The 23,512-nt window shown below is 39.5% G+C and overlaps 1 protein-coding gene across 6 annotated transcripts in view; it reads right to left on the bottom strand.

Moving 5' to 3' along the window:
* The window catches only part of LOC119855598, a 155,242-nt gene that overhangs the window by 22,443 nt on the left and 109,287 nt on the right, over nucleotides 1-23,512 (bottom strand). For all 6 annotated transcript variants that reach the window (XM_043515340.1, XM_038401937.2, XM_043515343.1 and 3 more), the window contains one exon: nucleotides 8,148-8,306. In XM_043515340.1, the coding sequence (XP_043371275.1) occupies nucleotides 8,148-8,306 (159 nt within the window). The remainder of the gene's footprint in view (nucleotides 1-8,147; nucleotides 8,307-23,512) is intronic.

The raw sequence follows: 23,512 nt of genomic DNA, 5'->3' as shown, positions 1-23,512 counted from the left end.
TCAAATAAATTTGTTAGTCTCTAAGGTGCCACAAGTACTGCTTTTCTTTTTACCTACACTTAGTTGTCAAATGCTTCTCATCATAGCTAATTAAAATATGAACAAACAGCTCTTGCTGAGCACTTTGCACTGAGCAATGGTAAAGTAGAGAAGGACCCGATATAGCATACCTTTCCCAACAGGATTACCTGAGCGAGAGAGAGAGAGAGAGAGATTTAGCCTTTGCCCCCATTCTTTGGTTCTGACATTCTTACAGTGACTACAGTCCTATGCCATATGGAAACCAGGCCTCTTGTGACAACATGATCAGTGGATGATGCTTAAAAGAAAGTGACGCTTAAAGGAATAATACCTATGAACAAATGGACTCTCATTCTCAGACTCCAAATAAAGGTCTAAAATCACTTTGCTGTAGTGATGCTCAAGAAAGGACTGAGTGCTTTCAGGGAACCTTGTTTTGAAAACTGGACCGTTGTTGATGTTTCTTGATTTTTTCATTGTTTTCATGGTCTTTGAAACAGACAAGATTGTATGAACAAAGGAAATTATTGGAAGAACCTGGTAAAGATCTTCTCTCGACAACCTACGTTCCCCATGATCTGATTGTAGACTGAATTTGGATGGGGAACAGCGTCATTCATTTGGTTCATCTTAGCACTGTATAAAATGAGAATGTGCATAATTTCTTTTTTTAAGTAATTTTTATTTTATTTTCTATGTTATGGGCCTAAACAGTTAGTACAGCCTTCATACTCTCGGGTTTGGCATTCCTTGAGGCGTAATAAGTTATTCTCATTGGTCTATAGCCTAGAGCCTGACATTTTCTTTGCTCATTTCCAGCCCTGGAAGAAAGTGGAAACTTCATCCAACAACTAGATTTCATCTCCTGCTCTGCTCCAGTCTTCCTGCCTGACTTCTACCAAGATGATTGGTCTTTATCCATCAGAACAAACTCCTACCTCAAAAGACAGCAACCACAGCCACCCATCAACCGCTTAACTGTAAAGAAGCACTCTTTCCTTTTCCTTCTCCTTCACCTGTCTTTCTCTAGTGTTAGTCTGTCTGATATAGGGAAACTAAATTTTCTGAAAAAAAAAAAAAAAAAAAAAAACTTATGGTTTTGTTATAACCCAATTAATATTGTCCATCATAAAGAGCTGAATTTGATTTTGTGACTTGCAATTTGCTTTGCTTTATGAAATTAAAATCAGAATATTTTGAACACCGTGTTTTAATAACGAGATAAACCTCAGACCATCCAAAAGAATGTTATCTTCTTTGCACTAGCTATGGAGTGCTTTAAATAACACCCATCTAATCAATGAACCATGAACATTTAGTATCAGAGAAGCTGCACACAATGTTTTATTCCTTTTTGATTGGTTGGGTTGAGCTTTTTAATAAGCACTTGCTCTGTGGTTTTGATCAGCCTTTTACTAGTGGGAGACTAGAATAGCTGTGCTGAGAAAGCAGAGAACACAACTGTTTTCACCTTATTATTATTACAGTTTTTGTGGCTATTGCATTCCACATGTCTATTACAATATTCTGCCAATAAAATTCTTCATTAAAGCACATGGAGGAACTCCCCCATTCCCACTCCCCTCCTCTTAAATATAGGATGTTTACATAAAGTTACCCCCAACCAATATTTCCATTAAACTTGAAAAAGTAGTTGATTTTAGGAGCATATTGTGAGTGTGTAAGCGCTGCCCTTATCTTACCTATCTCATCTTCCCACTTCCAAACAGTTTGTTGCTTCCCTTTTCCCCATTAGCAGGACATAAGAACGGCCATACTGGGTCAGAACAAAGGTCCATCAGGCCCACTATCCTGTCTTCTGACAGCCGCCAATGCCCCAGAGGGAATGAACAGAACACATAATCATCAAATGATCCATCCCCTGTCACCCATTCCCAGCTTTTGGCAAACAGAGGCTAGAGACACCATACCTGCCCATCCTGGCAAATAGCCACTGATGGACCTATCCGCCATGAATTTATCTAGTTCTTTTTTTAACCCTATTATAGTCTTGGCCTTCACAACATCCTCTGGCACAGAGTTCCACAGGTTGACTGTGCATTGTGTGAAGAAATACTTCCTTTTGTTTTAAACCTGTTGCCTATTAACTATCTGCTTCCCCAAGCTAGATCTTTAGGAGGTAATGTATAAGATGGGAATGGTGTGAAAATATCCTTGATGTTAGGTTCAAGAGTGACCTAAAGATGCTGCATACCTATCCCAAATTAACTCCAGTTTAGAACACTGATGTTGGGGAAGGAATCTTTGTGACATGGTAAGTAGCATTACAAAGCTCTCAGAAGACCATCATTTATTTGTTCTGAAAGTTCCATTTTACTGAAAAGTTTTATCCATTTTTGTTTTTTTAAGACTGGCCTGGTCTCAAAGGTTGAATAAACTGTTATTCTAGCTTGGTTACTGAAATTACAACTAAAACTGCAAGAGGAGAGATGTGGGGAACATAACCTGAATTTACTTGTATTCAGTTAATATGTAAATGTCCTCTTCTTTCTTCATCTTTAGCTTATTGTCAACATTTAAATTTGGTTGGCCCTACCTTTGCATGGAAAACTGTGTTAGTGGAAGATCTGAATGACATGCACTTTGAAAACTTATGTTGATTACTAAGGAGCTATATCTTGAAAGAAAATATTTCTCTTTAATCAAGAAAAATATTTATCTTTTGGAACAACTTCAGTTTCCAGCCCTGAAGAATCCTGATCCTACTCTTCAGGGAGGCCAGATTCAGAGACTGTTGCATACAAGAGAGATCCAGTAAACCTGTCAAACATCTGGTGAAGAGACCCAGAGGAATACTAGGCCATATGAAGAAATGTCCTGCTAGTGAGCTGATGAGACAGAGATAACTTAAACAACTGATTGAGAGACAAAGATTTAAGAAGACGAGACCATAACCAGAGGCCAGCTACTTAGGAATAGGGAGACGCCAGCTCCACTTGGAACAACAGCATCCACAAATCTATTTCTAAAACATACCTGAATGTATTAGGGGAGAAAATGGCTCCATTATTAAAATCCTTTGCAAAAGAATGTTGGTGTTTTCTAATGAAGGATTTACAAATGAATTACTGGGCATATTCTTAATAATCCTTGTTAAGACAATTTCATGGGTTATTTTAATTTGCCAAAGAAAAATCCCTGCAAACATGATAGAGCCAATAGAAATTTTCCAAATTTTGATTTTTCTGATAAAAAACAGAGATGAAAAATCCATCCTGTTATTTTGACATACTACAGAGCCAGCCAGAATTTTTCAAAATTCAAAATTCTGACAAAAAGACTTTTTTGCCATAAACATTCTTCTTTTCTGACCACCGCTAAAATCTGATGTACAAAATGAAAACTTTTGTCTCACTGTTTTATAAAGTATGCTTTGTAACGTCTACACATACTAAGCTGAATACTTATTACTAATACTACGACGACGACTACTGTTTTCTTGGATTTAGATTGAGCAGAACATAAAAGGTCCCGGGTTTGTGCTCATTGTGTCTTAGCTAAAAAACATTGGCTCAGGCACATTTTTTTAAGAGTAAAATGCTGAAATGGGAATATGCATTTGAAATTTCAGATGTTTTTCTGATTAACCTTTCCCACTTTCTTTCTTTTGCATATTAACCAATACATATGATCCCTCTGTAACATTTTGGTTACCATCTGTGCCTGATTTATGGTTTATAGGCTTCCCTCTGTTCTATGCTGTACAGGAGAGCAAAGGAGAAGAATAAGGGATGAAAAGGCCTCTGAAGCCAAGGAAGGCTGGGTAGCAAAACTAATTAGAGATACTTCCCTCTTCCCCAGGACCCAGTATAAGCTCCTCCTTAAGATCATTAAGCAGATGCTGAATCCACAGACTGGGGTGGACTTAAATCTGCTCTGTTCAGTGTTCTATGCTCAATAGTAACTAATTTCCAAACAGAAATTTATTAATTTATTAGTACTGCTAGAAGCAGCGTTAAATCACTTTTGTTTCCCGCACCTTAGAGAGGGAGCTAATCTGCAGACATTAGGAGATGAGGGATGGGTGGGGTGAGGGTAGACAGTGATATCCCAGCTCCTAAAAAATTGCTGCCATGAAGAAAAAGGTCTGGCACTGTCATGGAGGAACCAGTCTTCTTTATACATTTATCTACACAGCTAAAGGGTCATTTTCTCTGTCTCTTCTATAATGCCAAAAACCCCTCTCCATGATGAGGAAAATGTGTCAGTTCTCTTGTAGAGTTGCCACCTTTCCAAGTTTTCCCAGGAAGATCCCTTTCTGAGGTGGTTGTCCTGGGAAATCCGTAAGCGTGCTCAGTAGATACTGCCAACTTTCCAGTTTTGTGGGCTGAGATTCATCTTTGGGGGGGGGGGGGCGCAGGGAGGAGAAGGTACCTCACAGGTGGAAACCCTACTCAAATGCCACCGAGACTCCAGATTTTATTTTCCAACCTCAGGTTTCTGGAGAGTGAACAAACCTAAGTGATTCCCTGTGGGGTTACCTAGAGAATGAGTTAATAAAACCCAAGAGCCATATTATTGAACTTTTAGGAGGTATAGCAGAGATTTAAAATCTTATATTCACGACAGAGAATTCTTCCAACCCAAGAGAGTGACCCCACTTGACCTCCTCTGGGATGCTCCTCTGCACCATGTCAGAGTAGGACTCAACCCCTGCCTGCAACCTTTCCCTAATACTGCACCACTGCCCTGCATTTCCCCCATGCACCTTCTTAGGCCTTCCCAGCCTCCTACAATGCCCACTCTATACATTCTCTCCTCCTGCCTTTCCCAGAGCCCTTCCTCTTACTCCCATTCCAAGACTAGAAAGCATGACTCTGTGCCACAGAGTTTCCTCCCAGTTTCCTACCCTGTCTTTGCCTCTCCCCCTTTATGCACATACAACTCTGCCCAGTTGTATAAATTAACTACCTAATTCCTTTACGTATCTATTTTATTATAGCCCCTTCATGATTATCCACTTACTAAGATCCAAGAAAAACATGAAATTAACATACCAACTGATTCCACAGCTTTTCTTGCAGACTAACTGACCAATGTCTATTGCTGTGATTATATTCTTTGCCAATCTATAGACTCTGCCGCAAGGCCCCAATTCCACAAACACTTAAGTGCTAATTTTAAGCATGTAAGTAGTCCCAATGAGCACACATGTTAAGCGTTTGCAGGATCAGGGCCTGAGTTTATAACAGTTCTGTCCTCCAGACATTGACTTGCTCCTTTGGGACTAATTGTTTTGTTTATACTTAGCAGATCACACAGTAGTATTCTGAGTTTTACTTCTACTAAACACATCATAAACTGACCATCAGTTTCTCAATTTTTTTTCACCACCTTCTTCATCTCAGGCTGATACCATATTTAGGGGAGTCATAACAAATTTACAGTATTAGGAACAGCAGACAAAGCATGGTAATAGCAGACAAGAGTGAATGGTAAGTGTCAGTGTTGGACAAGGAGATACTTCCATGACTTGAGAAGAATTCTCTGAGAATCAATAATGGATAGTTCTGGAAATGCCACTGTATTGGCAAGGGCACAGCTGGCTCCCAGCAAGGTCACTAGGCAACCCAGCAAGCACAGCTGGGTCCAGTGAGCCCACTCAAACCGTTGTGCTTCCTGATTGGGCACGAGAGTCAGCAGTCTGCTACTTGAGTCTTGCAGCTGCTCAGTGTGTACCATGCCTGCAGCTGTGCTTACCCTGCTCTCACTTCCGCTGCCTTGCTCAAGTCCTGCTCCTGCTCCAGCCCCAGTCTCCCTATCCATTCTGATTTCTGACTCCTAGCTCTGATCCTCTGGCTACATCCGTGACTCTGACTCCAGCTTACTCTTCAGTTTAGACTTCAACTTCTGACTCCAGTTCTGACCTTGACTTGGTCCCTCAACTCTGACTCTGGCTTTATCCTTGGTGCCTGATCCCTGGATCTTCACTTGTCCTTACCCAAACTGCCACCACAACCACCAGGCGAGATCCTGCTCCACTCACTAGATAGGCTGCCCAGGCCCCAGTAGCTTACATGTATGCTCCAAAATATTAAGAAACAAGAACAGCTTCAACATTGTGCTACTCGGTAATGTGATTCATGACATAAATAATGTACGGAAAGAGCACCGCTAGGGAGGATTATCAGAGATAAGTCATTCATGCTATCTAGATACTGACCCATCCATAATGGTATAAATATAATAAGTACTAATAGTAATTACATAAAAAAGCTTCTGCTATTAAAGATGAATATATTGATATAATTTTCATTATATTCTCTGGTAGGTTTCAAAATAACTTGATTGCTCTCACAAAAGAGCTACTGGGGAAAAAAAGACTAGATTTAAAGTTTAAAGCTAGGGAAACTGGAAAACATTTACGCGTTTGCATCTTCCTCCTAATTCAAAACATTATGCAATTTTCTACACTTCGCTATAATACTGTGCCGCAGTAAATGTCTTTTGTTGTAATTTTGAAGTTATAAATAAATCCTTTGTTTTTTTCAACCAATTCCTATTGTGCAGCAATTCTTTGAAATCTACAAGCATTAAACATCAGAGATAAGTTAAGGCAGACATTGTCTTTTTCTATACTGCTTCTGCATCCATGTACGTAGAAGAATTAAACCTTTTAATGACATCCCCAAACCACAGCAATCATGAATAAGATTACAAGCAATTCAGATTAAATGAATGCATACATAAAATCTTAAAAATCAAGTTTCTCAGGCTGTTTTTAACTACTATGGTGTAAATACAAGTAGTATAACCCTCCTCAAATATTGTTCTATACATTTCCTGTTCAATCTGTGCTCAAACATAGATAACTTGTTTCTTTAATATTAAGTAGAACGGGAACTTACTAGTTGTAAAATCTGATTATTGTAGCCTACAGTGTGGAACTTCCACAGATCATACACATAAAAGCCCAGACAGAAGCAGGGCTGTTTCTTCTTATGAGTTTATACAGGACCGACAATAATGGGCTCTGATTATGACTTGGAACCTCTAAACTCTACTATATTATTATTATGAAAAAATAATATTGAAGACTAGTAGTGCTTACTGTTTAAATACTGCCTCATCAAACTCATGCTTCAGTGTTTGAATCCAGATCAAAACAGACTGTATATTATTCCAATCATAATATTAACAAGTCACAAGTTTAATTACTTAAAGCACTCCTAATGCTTCTCACAGAACTGCCATGAAATCTAATTAATTAGACAGGCTCTACTTTGATAAATCCATAAATCAACTGTGTAAATAACAGAGGATCTCATTAATACCAGCTCTCAACAGATGTGAGGTTAAAAAGCTTTGGCAGACCAGGAAGACTGACATTCTGATGGTCTTAATTCTGAACTTGCTAATGTCTCATATTGTTAATTTCTGCTTTGCAAACATTAGACAATATGAAAAAAATGGAAAACAATTTTAGTTATCTTTTCCCTCTTGTTACAGAGAGTTGGAGTCAATCTTTTTCAAATATTTGAATTTACTGTTTGTTGATGTTTTTTAATGTTAAACATATTCAGTGCAATGATCCTGAATGGATCCTTTTTATGCATATCCAACAATACCTAAAAATCTACAAGAGGCTAAAAAATAAACATGCTCCACACGTGGTAACATTTATTTATGGGAGAGCATTTTACTTCCCTTGATCAATGCAAAATAAAGCTTGGTATTAAAAATACTTGGTTCTATAGCTATTTATAATTTAGAAATACTTTTCTTTATCAGACAAGCTGTAAAAATGTTTTGAAAAAGTATATTGACAATGCAATGTAAAATAATTGATATTACACTGAAACATTATCTAGTATATATAAACATACAGAAAGTACAAATGGGCCACATGTGGAAAAACAAAACAAAGAATCAGATTTTGGCTGGTCTAGAGCTAGGAGCCTTTTCTGAAATGTTGCACCCCTGTCCCAGTGCCTGTATTCTCTCTGCTTTACCACCACTACCACCACCACCACCCACTGCTACACCACCAGCCAGTTGAACAAAGTCAACACAACAGGAGCTTCAGTGGAGTCAAAGCAATTTAAAAAAACTACACATGCAGAAAAAAAATTAAAACTTCAGTAAACCCAGCAATATTCCCTCACCTGTTGCATTGCCATTAGTCTAGAATAATTAGAAGCTTTCACCAAGGTTTCTGCAGCCCTTTTGGCCAGTTGCTGAGGGGCCCCCTTGGGAAATGCAGGCAATATTGCAAGCACATTCTCCACCGTGAATTCTTGGCTCAAGGAGTACTCCAGTTTTACCTGTAAAACATTTGCAAATTCCAATTATACAAACCACCACTTTAATTAACAGTGTTTTTAGAATTCATTAAAGTTTCAACAAAACATGTGGAAAGAGAGCTGCAGGACTAAATAATTCAGTAACATGCAAAGCACCTCCTGTATACACGGAATGAGTTTTAACTGCTGAGCCCCTTATACTATCTGCAGGAGACACCACTAATCCAAACATCCCTATTTAAACATTTCAGAGTGTAACACACTTTTAAAACATGGATGGCAATAACCTTTCAATATAAAAGACAAATAAAACAGAAAGCATCTGCTCATTGGTTTGAAACCAGTCTGTCTGCATCTGATATATCAGCACAAGGTTGAAAGTTAAAAGCCTCTTTTGTTGTTGTCTTGTGGTACTGTTAATATATGATTTACAAGATTATACACAATTTGGTGTTAACACATAAATGTTCTTTTCTCTGCTACAGCAGAAGGGAGCATAAACCTAATTCTGCTAGTGATTCATGACAGAAATAGCATTTATAAGCAAATACTGTTGGACTAACTGTAGCATTAGCCCACAAATGCTCTACTAGGTTACAGACTAACTCACATCTTTTACAGTGACAGTTAATAGGATACTTGGCTGAAACGAAATGTGCGTGAGCAGACCTGGAAGCCTTATTCTGCTTAGTGCAGAATGAGGAATAATCTATGAAGTGCATTCAAGCAGTGGGCACTTACTACACCTGTACAAAAGGCACTCTCCCTGTCCCAGCACTGGGTCTCCAGGTAATAACCAGTGTGTTTGGGGGGGAAGGAAAGCTATGGCTTGCCTATGCCCCCAACCCATTTCCTTAGTACAGCAAGCAGGGCTTCATCTCCCCTATCTGCCCTTGCACTCACAGCTGCATTATTATTATGATCTGTTCTGAAATAGCGCCAGTCTCCAGACACTGTTTGCCATTGCAGCGCACCCTTGCAGTGGTAACCATAATTTGGCCCTAAGCATTTTTTGAGATGTGTGAAATCTGTGGTATTTATAATAATTTGTATCAATCTATAACCATGTGTAGGTTTACTTTTACACAGAACTATAGGTAAATTATGCAGTGATGAAGATGCATATCACCATATGATAGTGTGTGGTTTGTTTTTAGTCCCTTTTCTAATCCTTCCTTTATTTATATAATTTTTAAAATGAAGCTCTATAGCAACTTATGGAAGAGTACAAAAAGCTTCTTTTTTAATTTTTTAACCAAGGTTCACAAATCTTCAGAGTATTTCACCCACAGAAATTTTCAATGATCATATGGTTGGTTACTTCTTTGTAAAGAGATAATCAAAGAAAGCTGCCAAAAACTGTCAGCATGTTAATGCTCCAATGGAACTGTGCTAAATTGCATGCCCCCCCCCCTTTTTTTTTTAAACAGACATTCCCACCACTCCATTCCTAGTTATGTATGTGTCTGTGCTCCATGAAGCATTATTTGGTCTAATTAAATATGGTTAAAATAAAATATGGTTAAAATATGGCACTTAAAGAATTTCAGAAAGCAGACCCAAAAACAAACAAATGATGTTCAGAAGTGGAAAGCACTACCTAATCTAGACAAATTGTTCTTTCAGCATCATCATTATCCTGGTGTAACAGACCCACACACAATTATAAAGTCCTAACAGTTTACTATAAGAAAAAAAATGGTTGTTTGGAACTAAATTTATTTTTTAAAAAGAGCACAAAATATGCACCAGGACCCCACTGTGCTAGGCACTTTACAAACACAGAACAAAAAGATAGTCCCTTCCCCAAAGAGCTTCCAGTCAGTATTACAAACGTGATCCATATGCCCACATTGTCACACACTTACTCTTACTAGCTGAAACATCACTCATAGCAGAGTTGCAGCCAGTGAACAAGGTTCCCCCTTCACTTCCTTCTCCCAGCTACCAAACGCTACTCATGGGCATTACCCCCAAAGATTCACTTTTCCCTCTGTTGGCTCCCTCATCCCCCACTCTGCATCTCAGTGCAGCACACTGGAGCAGGAAGCAATAGATGAACAGCAGTGCAGCTTCCTGCTCCTAAGCAGCAGCATTCCTTCCTTGGAGGCACCTATGGCATGAGGAAGATAGGACTACAGGGAACGCAATAAAGTTCAGGAAGAGAAAGGATGGAGGCAAAGTGAGAAGAGGGAGACTGGCCCATTGCAGGAAATAGGCCAACAAATAAAGTGGCAGAGAAAGGGCCAAGACTGGGATCTACATAAGGGGCTTAGGCATTGCAACACCTAACTTTTAGGCACCAAGAAAATCACTGGAACTACACTGGAATCCACAAAATCTGAGTTAGGCACCTAGGCTCCCATACAATGAATGGGGAGAGAGAGGTGCCTAGGAGCGAAATCTGCAAAAGCCAGCCTGCCAGGGGTGGGGGCAGCTGCCTACACTAGCCAATGGGAGACGCCAACAACAGGGGTGTGACCTAAGCCTCACTCCTCTCATGGAATTAGGTGCTTAAGTCTGGCTGCAGGGAGTCACTTATTGCTGCTTGTGAACCACAGCTGGAAATCCCTCTCCTGGAGCTTAGGTGCCTAAGCAGTTTTTTGTGGGAATTAGTTAAGCACCTGCTTCACTCCACACAACAACTGGAGAAGGAAGTGGCAGCACTCACCTGGGAGAAAAGATTTAAACACGCGGTCTCCCACCTCTCAGGAGAGCACTATGGGATATTCTGATGTGAGGGTTCTCCCTCAATCTCTCCCATGGAATCTGATTTAATTATTTATCCAAAGAATCACTTTAGCTGGGGGACTGGACCCTGGGACTCTCACCTCCTAGGTGGGTGCTCTAACCACCAGGTTACAGAGTCATTTTCACTGTTCTCTCTCAGGCACAATGGCTAAGGAAGGCTATGTCTACACAATGACTTATGTCAGCAAAACTTACGTCACTCAGGACTCTGAATATTCCATCCCCCTGAGCGACATAAGTTACGCTGTCATCAGCACTAGTGTGCACAACGCTATGTTGGCAGGAGAGCTTCTCCCACCAACATAGCTATCGCCACTCGTTGGTCGTGGATTAATCATGTTGACTGGAGAGCTCTTTCCTGTCAGCACAAAGGGGTTACATGAGAGATTTTACAGTGGTGCAGGTGCATCGGTACAGCTGTGGCACCATAAACTCTCTCGTGTAGACATAGCCTAAGTACTTATCCAAACTGGAATAGCTTCAACAGGAGAGACTGAAGGAGACTACTCCCTGCCCCGCCCCCCCCCCCAACAGACTACCCCATAGAGAAGTGGGAGAGCTCTGTTCAAATCCCTTCTCCCAATCAGGCAGAGGCAGGAATTGAATCTGGGTCTCCTACATCTCTAGCCATTGAACTAAAAGAAGTTATAAGGTCATCTCTTCCTCTAGCCAGATTTTAATGGGACACAATCCAGTAGATAACCTCTGAGCTCAGCTTCCAGTTCAGGCTCCACAAAGAAGACCTGCTTATCTTCACCTGGCCTCTGGATTATGCTAAGGCTTAGGCAAGAGATCGGCATCCTGACACTTGCAGTGCATGTGCCCTGAGACAGAAACATAAGCATCTACGGGAACTTTCCCAGCACAAATTTAGGCACTGAGTGAAACTAGGCCACAGCTGAGCTGGGGTTTTGTGGATCACAGTGGCACCTAAAACTGTGATTTAGGCACCTAAATCTGATCCCTAAGTGCAAGACAGCACAGACAATGATGACCAAATAAAAACAGATGTGGAGAGACTGGTACCGTGAGAAGGAAAGAGAGGAATTAAATGGGGGGGGATGTTATTGTGGTTAACACACCGGATTGGGTGTCAGGACTTTCAAATCCTCTTCGCAGCTGAGTCACTATATGACCATATTTCAGAGTAGCAGCCGTGTTAGTCTGTATTCGCAAAAGGAAAAGGAGTACTTGTGGCACCTTAGAGAATCCGATGAAGTGAGCTGTAGCTCACGAAAGCTTATGCTCTAATAAATTTGTTAGTCTCTAAGGTGCCACAAGTACTCCTTTTCTTTATATGACCTTAGGAAGTCACAGCAGTTTTTGGTGCCTTACCCATTTGCAAAACATGAATAACAACACTAACCCCCAGGTGATAGCACTTTATGGTCTTAGGGTAGAAGCATTATAATCATTTATTACTGTTAGATGGGGGAAGGAAGGCTGACTTGTAAAAAAGAGTTTCATTCAAACACTTTGATCCACAAAAATGTCAATTGAGGAGGGACAAAATTTGACAGCTGCGCTTGGTGTGAACCTGAGCAGTATGAATAGAGCAATATCTTTTTCTATTATGCCTTCAGTGGAGTAAACAATGCTACTTAGAAGATTAATTAGGCTTAGACATTGTAGGCAATTAATTAATTAATCAAACAGTCCTAACTGCACGTAATGAACAAATTCTGGAGTGTTGGTGTGAATATGGGTTCTCTCTCAAAATGAAAGATTTCTTAGGAAAATGTATGAAAAGCCTCAACAGAAACATAAAACCAGTGTTTCTAGTTTACCTTGATCATTCATCCAATAGCCCCGTATCTATTGCAAATGAACTACTTTTCCAAGATTTAAGCCTGATATTACCATAGTATTCTAATTATTTTTCACTGCTACAGAAATAGCACCAGAGGATTTTTTCTCTCAACTTCCATGAACACTTGTTCCAATTTCCTCAACACTCAGAAGAAAATTAGATTTTAATTACTTTGTCCCTCAAATATATAGTATTAAAATCTGAAGCTCTAATGGTATAAGACAAATTAACAAATGTTAAATTCTTCATGGAGGATTACACTGTAAAATGTATATATATAATTTCATTCAGGGATTTTTCTAGAGAAATTATTCCAATTTAGTTTTAGAACAAATATAATATTTATAAAGTGTTTTCTTTTCTGAATAACTACACTGCTTAACAATCATCTTATTTCTTAGGTATCTACCATCATAAAAGTTCTGTGCATCTTCAACAAGAAACACTGAAACAGATAATGTAAAAGACAGATAGGCAGAAAAGCAGTCTGCTTTGTTTAAGAGTTCTGAAATAAAGTTTTTCAAACCTCATTTATAAAAGGTTAGTTCCATGGTCATTGTAAAGGTGAAGAAGAAAGGCTACTCCAGTGATCCAGGACTACAGAGGCAAATATATCAAGCCTTCTGGCTCTAAGGTTTCATTCTCTGAGATTGTAGAGGATGAGTTGGTACTTTACATACAAAAAACTACATTACAAGAACATTAAGGTTGCAAATTCAAGTACTCATAAGTTAGAAAATGCAAGAATTATGTTTGCCTGTGCAACCTTAATTCAGTTATCTTGTGCATATGCAGTATGATACAGACTTTAATTACATGATCACATATTATTTTTTCCACTTAGCACTTACCATTTTATTTGTTCAGCACAGAGCTCAATTTGACTTCAGTTACAGATATGCAGTGCTCAGCACTTCTGCAAATCCAATCCCAGAGTTTCAAGATGGGCATTCAGAAAATGGGGAACACACAATTAGTGACCAACTGTGAACATACTGGTTTAAGTGACTTGCCCAGCATTAAATAGTAGCTTTTCTCCAGGGCAGTATTCAGCTGTGTTAATAAGACCATCCCATGTTTCTCTGCAGTCCTAGCTCCTCATTTCCCTGCATTCTGGTCAAGTAGCTATCCCTTCTTTGCTGCCTGGGTCATTGGCAGCGGGAGCACTGAGAACACAGGAAAGATTTTCTGCTCTCAGTTCCTTTGCCTGGCACCATAGCAGCTTGTGGCAGCATGGAGGAGCAACTGCAGGGAATCTCCTACAGATGGAATCTTTGGGGAATTTAGCTGCCAAACTCTAACAAGTTTCTACCAAGCAAGTGCTAATTGAGATTTTCAAAGGCTCACAACAGACAAATTTGGATTGAGATTTTCACATGGACAGTCAAAGATACATCCTTGACACCAGAGCAAACATCCCCCCTCCCCGCCCCTCTCCCCACACACATCCCCTTTCTCCCACTCAGCCAAATGTAAAGCTCCTGCTGTTTGGTACATTTATAAGAAATTGAAAACAGGGCCTTTTTATGGAAAGTGTCATGCAAGCTTAACTATAGGCATCACTACCTATGTTTCCTGTAATGTATTTACATTGGAAGCCAAAACCCAGTAAACTTTCTGGGACTCTATCTTATTTCCTAAATGAGTTTCAATGAGAGGTCGTTCTATTTCTAAAATGGCTTACATAATGCCTAAAAATTATTATTACACAGAATTTATGCAAAATAACTGCATACCCCTTAAACAAAAACAATAATATTTAGCATTGATTAAGATTAATAACGCTGAAATAGATATTACACACTGGGGAAGATATAGGCACTTAATAATTTCACAGTCACAGGAACTTTACTGTTTAGTATTTGAGCATTTTCTTTCTTAAAGGAGATTAGTTTATTCCATGAACAGTGCACACCAAGTAAATATCCACTGTTCAATAGTAAAAACAGCTAATTACCCCAGAGCCAGTATTGGCATGCTAGTATTGTACTGGACCGTGGGATTTGATGATGAAATTTTCACAGCCCAAAGTATAAAACAGAAAAAGAAAAAATTATCAAAGTCCTAACAGAACAGTTTATGACTAAACAGTATTCAAACTTAGGGTTTTTTGTATTTAGAGTCTGAGGTTATCATTTGTAAATTGGGCAACTATTACTCTATCTTGAAATTATTTTATACTATATTGAAATTGATAATTAGATGCACTGTCTCTTCACCTTGTAATCATTCCATTGCCAGCTGGTAATACTCCTGCCACACCAAACTACTAAGTATCTGAAATTGTGCTGAATCCTTTTCAATATTAAGTGTGGTATAGTGTATGAGACTATATTTTAAATATGACGTCAAGGCATTAGAAAGAATGTAATTAACTGTCAGGTTCCTAATGACTAAATTGCTTGTATGCTACCTTGAAGTTTACGTCATTATACAGTGCAAGACTCTTTCTGAAATCATATGGAAAATAATATAGAGATTGCAGTAAGCTGAAAGGCAATAATTCCATCAAAAGGGCTCTGATATCATGACTCACAAAAGCCAAAACTTCTTGAAGTAATTAGTATCATGTAAATCACTGAAGCCATTGTATTTTTTAATTATATGGGTGAAAACATTAATGTTATAACATTTGTTCATGATATAATTGCAATATTTTATGAGTGATTAAAATGATTAACATAGTAGTTATATGAATAAAAGCAAAGCAAAAGCAAATCTATGCTGTAAACTATTTGGTTCAGGGCCCATAGCATCTTGTGTGTTTGTATGGTGTCTAGCATAATGGGATGCTGATCCTCATAGGGGTTTTGGGGAGTTGATTTAAAGAATTATAAAGAATAATCAGTTCCCAACCAGTATTTAACAGATGCTTGAACTACAATTTCCAGGATACACCTTACGAATCAATAAAGCCAAAATAGCCATCAGATGGACAATAGATTATAAATTTCAGATGCAAAAATGATGTTTTAAGACTTTTAAAAAAAAGTACACTATCGTTGTTATATTAAACAATGTCATCATATTGCCATGGGACAATCATGAGGATCTGTGATTTATCTAACTTGATTTCTCAGTCAACAAAGATACCATTTCCAGGCAATTCCAATCCAGTTTTATAATTCCCAAGGTAAACTGAGCCCCCATTCATCATGCTGTCTCCTCCATGAAAGCAGAGGTCCCTGAAGGCAGCAGAATTGATGAGCAGTAGAACAGCAATGGAGGGTGAGGCTGAGGGTACAGACTTTTACATGCTTCAGAGCAGAGACTCTTGGGGTCTCCATGCATCTCACTGTGCTTTCATGGGTGCCGAAGACAGGGAAAGCCATTGCATGTGTAACACTGACAGACCATGGTCATCAGCGGGCAGGATTGAACCTGGGACCTCTGGAGCTAAAGGCATGAGACTCTACTCTATGAGCTAAAAGCCAACTGGCTCTTAGCTAAGGCTGTAGAGCAGACTCATTATTCTCTCTAAGTGATCTTGGTGCCACTAGATGGGACAGAATACCACACCCAGGAGGTGCGTGGGTTACACATGTATCACTTGGTAATCCCCCCTGTAAGGGGTGCACTGAAGCCACAAAGGATACTGCAGCCCTGAGCTTTTGGACCAGCTAAAATTACTTCTCTGCCTGCCTCCTCAGTGAAATAAGGTCTCCATGAGCATATCACCTCTGTTCTCCTATGCCTTCACTATTTTGGCCATTGTTTCCACTGGCAGTTCCTGACCTTAGCACTGATCTTCAGGCCATCAATGGCTCTACACCAGCAACTGTATCCCCGTGTCAAAAACTCCTGTGAGTCAATGCAGTTTACAAATATCAGAATGAAACAACTGAAAGCAGGAAACAAATTATTCTTTGTTCAAAAGTTTTAAGTGTGGCTATATTAAACCAGACTCTGACCACATTCATATCATAGAATTATAGACCTCGAGAGGTCATCTAGTCCAGGCCCCTTCACTCATGGCACAACTAAGTATTATCTAGACCAGAGGTTCTCAAACTGTGGTCTGTGAGCTCGATTCAGGTGGTCCCGTGGATAATTCCCTCTAAGGTGCGTGCCTGGGCGGCCATACATGAGAGAACGAAGGGCCACCCACCTAATTAGTGGAACCGCTCAGGCAAGGCTCCACTAATTAGGTGCCTGGACCCTGGAGAAGACGCACATGTAAGGTGAGGTGGTGGCCCTGGGGGAAATTGGGGGTAGGTGGGAGGGGGCAGTGGGTTGAGAAGATGGGGTGGGGGAATTTGGGATGTGCAGGGCTGCAGCAGCCAGAGAAAGAGGCAACTTTCCCCAGCTCTAGGGCTGTGGCTGTCGGGGAGAGACAGCCTTCCTTCCCAGTCTCATCTCTGTGGTTGCTGTGGTGGGGGAGATACCCCCCTCATTGTAGTCCCAGCTCAGGGGCTGCCGCAGCAGGGGAAAAAGGGAGAGACCCCCCTCCTTCTCAGTCCCAGCTCGGGAGCTGCCGCAGCGGCAGAGACAGGGGAAAATTCATCGCATTAGAAAAGTAAGACTACTGATATTAAAATATGAGTTGTGTGCTTTTATTTGTAGAACAAAAAAGTTAATTATTATATTTTTATAAAGCACTTTATGATAGTTAGCTAATGGTACAAACAAGATTTGAAAAGATCCACCAAGACCCTCAGCAATTTCCAAGTGGTCCGCAAAAAAAAAAAAAAAAGGTTGAGAACCACCGATCTAGACCATTCCTGACAGGTGTTTGTCTAACCTGCTCTTAAAAATCTCCAGTGATGGAGACTCTACAACTTATTCAATTTATAAGCAATTTATTCCTAGGCAATTTATTCCAGTGTTTAACCATCCTGATAGTTAGGAATTCTTTCCTAATGTCCAACCTAAACCTCCTTTGTTGCAATTTAAGCCCATTGCTTCCTGTCCGATCCACAGAAGTTAAGAGGAGATTTTTTCTCCCTCCTCCTTGTAACCACCTTTTATGTACTTGAAAACTGTTCTCATGTCCCCTCTCAGTCTTCTCTTTTCCAGATTAAACAATCCCAATGTTTTCAATCTTCCCTTATATGTCATGTTTTCTAGACCTTTAATCATTTTTGATGCTCTTCTCTGGACTTTCTCCAATTTGTCCACATCTTTCCTGAAAGATCATGTTGCAAATCTCTGCTCTTTGTCAAAGCTTACCCACTATGACCAGATTAATGGGGAAGGAAAAGAAGAGAAAGAATTCAATTAAAAAAAAATCCCAAGAAAAGCCTCCATTCCAGGGACAGGGAAGGGGGACAGCAACTCAATGAAGTTAAGCAGGCATATTGTCATGCAAACCTGATTTACCTGGGAAGGTCTTAAATGCTATAACGATGGATGCTATAGAAAACTCGAAAGTAGAGGGAGAGAAATCTAACGTAATCGAATGAATTACATTTTGAATAATTACTTTTGAGACCATCTGCCTATTGCCTAAATTTCCCCCACTCAAGTCAAACAGGAGCCAGAAGCCCCATGTTATATAGTTATTCATTGTAGTTCAGAGGGTTTGGAGTGAGTGTGGTTTAAAGATAAGAGAAAGTCAAGGCCATGTGTACACAACCACTTTTGTCAACAAAACTTGTGTTGCTCAGGGGTGTGAAAAAACATACCCTGAAGTGACATAACTTTCACCAGTTTAAGTGGTAGTGTGCACAGCACTATGTTGGCAGAAGAGCTTCTCCCACTAACATAATTACCACCACTCCTTGGGGGTGGTTTAATTATGTCCACAGAACAGCTCTCTCCCATCAGCATAGAGCAGCTACGCGAGAGAACTTACAGTGGCACACCTGCATTGGTACAGCTGTGTTGCTGTAAGCTCTCTCGTGTAGACATAGCCTAAAACATGAGCATTTCCACCAATCATAAAAAATAATCAGTTCCACACTCTTTATCCTCTTCCCTTCAAGCCATCTGTTCCCTCCATCCTTGGTTAAGTGATTCCCAACTCACCATGCTTTCCCACTCCTACACCTCGTGAACATTCCTCACAGCAAGGCAGTTATATGTAGCCTCAGGCTGACTGATTGGGTGTGGAGTAGGTCTCTTCTATTGCTTCACTGGGTGGTCAAGTTGAAGAATGGATTTTCTTAGTTCTTGAATGGTGTGTGTCCCCTGACTGCTGGCAATCTCATTTAGGTAGGAGAATGGGTCATATTAGGGAGTAGGTTTTTTATGGCTAGGGTTTAGGGACTAAGTGATGTGACCCACGAACACTAGTGCAGGAGCTCCTCTTGCAACAGCTGCCATAACTACACCAGGCATTGAGAAGCATGTTTTTTTTAGTTAAGCCATTGGTTCAGCATTCTATTTCAGACTCTACTACAGACTTCCTGTGTGCCCCAGAGCAAGTAACTTAACCTTTCTGTTCCTCATCTGTAAAATGGAAATAAAAGTACTTCCTTACCTCACAGGGATGTTTTGAGGATAATTTAGTTAAGTGACTGTAAGGCTGTCAGATACTATGGTTATGACTATAATAGTAAAGCTTATAAATAAATATTCAAACCTATAAATGAGTATTCACTCTTGATGCAGCACATGCCTGAATGAAAAGCCAGTAGCTCAGTCATAGCTTCAAAAGAGGATGAAAATGAAAAATTTAATAAGCAGAGCTAGCTGCTTATTATTAGTGGGCTTGCAATATTTTTTTTGGACCACTGAACTGCATATTTACATACACAACTATACATGGGCACAACCTGAAGTTTTTGGAGAAGATAAGTTTCTTTGGGCTATAACCCAAAATGGACTTGTTGGGGGGTTGGGGGGGCAGAAAGAGAACTGGGGCTGAACTTTAAGTTTCCTTCCCAACCTCCTGCTGTAGAAGTAAAACCCAGCTGCTTCCTTTCAACCCCAGTGAACTGTTCCCATCTGTTTTCAAGGCTATCTTTGCAAAAGAGCTTTTAAAAAAAATGAAAAATGAGTTTCTCTTTCGTGGGGCCAATGATTGCCTCTTTTAATAAGAGGCTTGCATAAACTGTCCACAAGGCCTCACCAGCTCAGTGAGAATGCGGTATTTAGCTTTCCTCCCAACAGCCATCAGTTTTGTAGGAGTCTAGAGCTGCCTTCACTTTGAAGTCATGAAAGATTTCAAAAAGATCCTTTTTTTCCAAAGGAGGATATTAGATTAAATAAAGTGTCATAGGCTCCTGAAGAGTTATGGAGGGACTGTAACATGTACTGGTTCAAGTTATACTCAGTTATGTTGTGTAAGGTCAAAATAATTCCACTAACTTCAATGAACACACACACACACACAAAATCACACTCCAACCATCAAACCCTTCTTTTTAGTACAACTTTTCATCCTCAAATTTTGTTTACACAGCAATCTTTAGTTGTTTAAAAGAAATATCCTTCTGTATGTTTGGACAGAAATGAAGACAAAATACTCACGCATTCAATACCCGGTCTTGCCAATTTTGCAAATTCTTTATGGGATTAATGAAAGTTATATTTCTGATAAAATTATGTGGTGCATGACAACATATCAAAGAATGAAAAACACATCCGACTATATTTGGGAAAACTTAAGGAATAATTTCAGCTATTCAAAAAACATTATGTTTGCCTATTATCTTGATAACTAACATATTGTTCTCATCTCTGTTGATTACAAGCTGTGACAAAGCTCTGTCCGTACCTCCGTGGGTCCCGCGTTTCCTGGTGGATTTCGCTAGCCTCAGAGGCTCACTGTGACCTTGCATGTAACCCTTCTCTCTCTCTAGAGACAAGGGTCACAGTCTACTGAGCCATTTTCATCATAAGCCAGCGAGGGAGGTGAGGAAAAGTTATCCTTCCTTGCACAGTCTCTTTTGTCTCCCAGTATGGTGTATACTACTCAGCCTCTCCAACAGCGCAACTTCCTCCCACAACTCCTGACATGCACACCCATCTGACCAACTGGGAGGCTTTTAACTAGTTTCAGCCAGCCCCTCATTGGCTTCAGGTGTCCCAATCAAGCTAGCCTTCTCCCTGACTTCTGGAAAGTTCTTAATTGGCCTTAGGTGTCTTAATTGACCTGGAGCAGCTGCCATTTCACTTATCCTGGTACCAGGGATTTGTTTAGCTTGGAGCTAATATATCTATCTCCCACTACCGTTCTATAGCCATCTGGCCTTGCCCCGTCACAAAGCATTCAGATTAACTATTTAGTTTTATATCAATTAGATACAAACTAATTTGTCTGATCATGGCACAAATTAGCTGTTCAATCTCATGGTGAAATTTTGACCCCACAATATCTAATGTTTCTTTTTCATGTCATCTGCTGAAAATGAATCATTGCCAAATCATTGCAAAACTGTTAAATACAGGAAGAAAAATAGGTTATTTTGAAGAGAATATTACTATACAATGGTCCCACTTGTCTAACCTCTATATAAACTACAGACTTTATTCAGAAGCTTTTATTTGAAAATGTCAATACTTTAACAAATAAGTTTGTTGAAGTTTGTCAAAACTGAGGAAAATACCAAAACAAAAACAAACAAATCATTTCTTTGTTGAGGTGTCAGCATTTTGCCGACATTGGGCTCTAGTCTGAGACTTAGATCATTGGCTACAATTGAGAAAAGCAGAAAAATTCAGATGTGGGTAAGGAGGGGGTCTCTGCAAAGGTGGCTAAAAGCCACTTTTATGCTCCCCTGATCCTTATGCTGGTGCCCCAGCATGATCTAGAACAGGCTTAATTTAGCAGGCAGCCAAGGATACGTGAAGCCTGTGGAAGCCCTGGACTCTTCCGCCACCACAGCCAAACAGCCTTTGCATACTATAGTGGTGGTCTAAGAAGTGAACTTCCATGGCCAGCTAAGTCAACTTTAGGACAAGTGTGAGACCAATGCTAAGTGGCCACCCTACAGCACAGGATCTGTCCCATGGGTCTTTTCCTATAAATGTATGATGATTAATAATTCATATAATTAGTATTAATAATAACTATAAACTGAATCATTGTAAATATAAAATGAATATCAGCAAATATGTATGACATAAATGAGCTAATTTGTTAAATTTAAACATTAGTTTTCATCTTTTCCAAGTTCACATGGCCCGTAACAAATTTGCAGATAAATGCAAACCAAAAACAGTTTATTCTGAAAATTAAGTAGGGCATTTACAAACACATCCTCATTTCACATTTTATTTTTTCGGAAATAAATGATGCTGTTATCCTGATACATTTAGCAGTGTGAGGCTGGGCCAGTTATCCATATACATATAAAGAAAACTAGTTATACTTGGGACTTTGGCTAGATCAGGAAAATTGAAAGGGGTACATTAGACAGTCTAATGACTTCCATATAAATATCAGTCAGCTAACTTGAGAAGATGTGTGACTAAAACGGATTACTAGAAATCTTTTAATATTACCAGATAAAATAAGCATGCAGGATATGTCCGGTAGTAACCATAATTGTGTACACAGTTTACACACCTAGTTTTTTTTAACCCAGTATCATATCTGTCAGATCATTAGTAAACAATGCATATTTTGGACATTCACAGTTGCAATTGAGAGTGACTCATTTAGAATAGATTCTCTGAGCAGACTGAGGTAGGGATAGTAAATTTCTATGTTTGTACAGCATCGAGCACAATGGGGCCCTGGCTTGATTAACCTATCAGTGCTACTGCAATATAAATGTTAAATAATAAATTCACCCACTGCATTAAATGTGGTAAAAGATATTGCCTGTGAATTATATAGCAGAGATGAATGGGAGATTTCCTAAAGGCTCAATATCTAAGTTGATTGATTTGCTAGATGACCCTGATAAAGCCCCAAAAGAAAAAAAAAAGTTGTTTACCTGCTCTGTAACTGTTGTTCTTCCAGATGTGGGTGCAGACGTGCATTTCACTCAGATGGCGACCGGAATCAGAGACGTCTTTTCCTCAGCAGTACCTGTTGCGGGCTATGCTCTTGCCCTACTCCTTCTCTTGGACCCTCCAGAGGCAATATAAGGGTGGCACCACTTCAACCGCCCCCCTTCATTCAGTGCATTCAGTTCTTATGCACTGGAGCAGATGGCTTGAGTCTCTGACCGAGAGGAGACTGAGGGTAGGGTAATGGAATACATGTCTGCACCCACATCTCAAAGAACACCAATTACAGAACAGGTAAGTAATTGTTTTTGATTTGAGTGGTTGTGGACCACGTGAATTCCACTCAGGCAACTCTCAAGCAGTACTGTGTAGCCAAGAATTGAAGATAAAGTGCATTTAGGATATAGAGGTGAAATATAAAGTATATTTAGGATATAGAGATAAAATATAAGTATTAACTATTATTGTAACACAAGGCCTTCAGGCCTCAGGCCTGTAAGATATTCAGCGAGTTCCCTGAGCAATGACCCTATATCTGTAAATTGCAAGATTAAAATAAAAGATGCGTTAATTGCTGATGTTTTGGAAAATACATTGCAATGTATCAGTTCATATTGCAAGATGACCAATAGTAACACCTTGGGTAATTTTAGCTTGACCACAAGTTGCTATGATAACTATTTGATATAAATGTTAATGAATAAAAAAAAAGAATTAATGAAAAATGAGGCATCCTTACATTAGTGGGGTACTGAAGTATAAATAAGAAAAAAGGAGCTGGAATACTTATGTATATGTATGAGCCTTAATAGGCGTAAGCATA

Source organism: Dermochelys coriacea, chromosome 5 (assembly GCF_009764565.3).
Source record: "Dermochelys coriacea isolate rDerCor1 chromosome 5, rDerCor1.pri.v4, whole genome shotgun sequence".
Lineage (NCBI taxonomy): Eukaryota > Metazoa > Chordata > Testudines > Dermochelyidae > Dermochelys > Dermochelys coriacea.
Note: the sequence above shows the minus strand (reverse complement) of the source record. Positions and strands in the feature narration are given on the sequence as shown.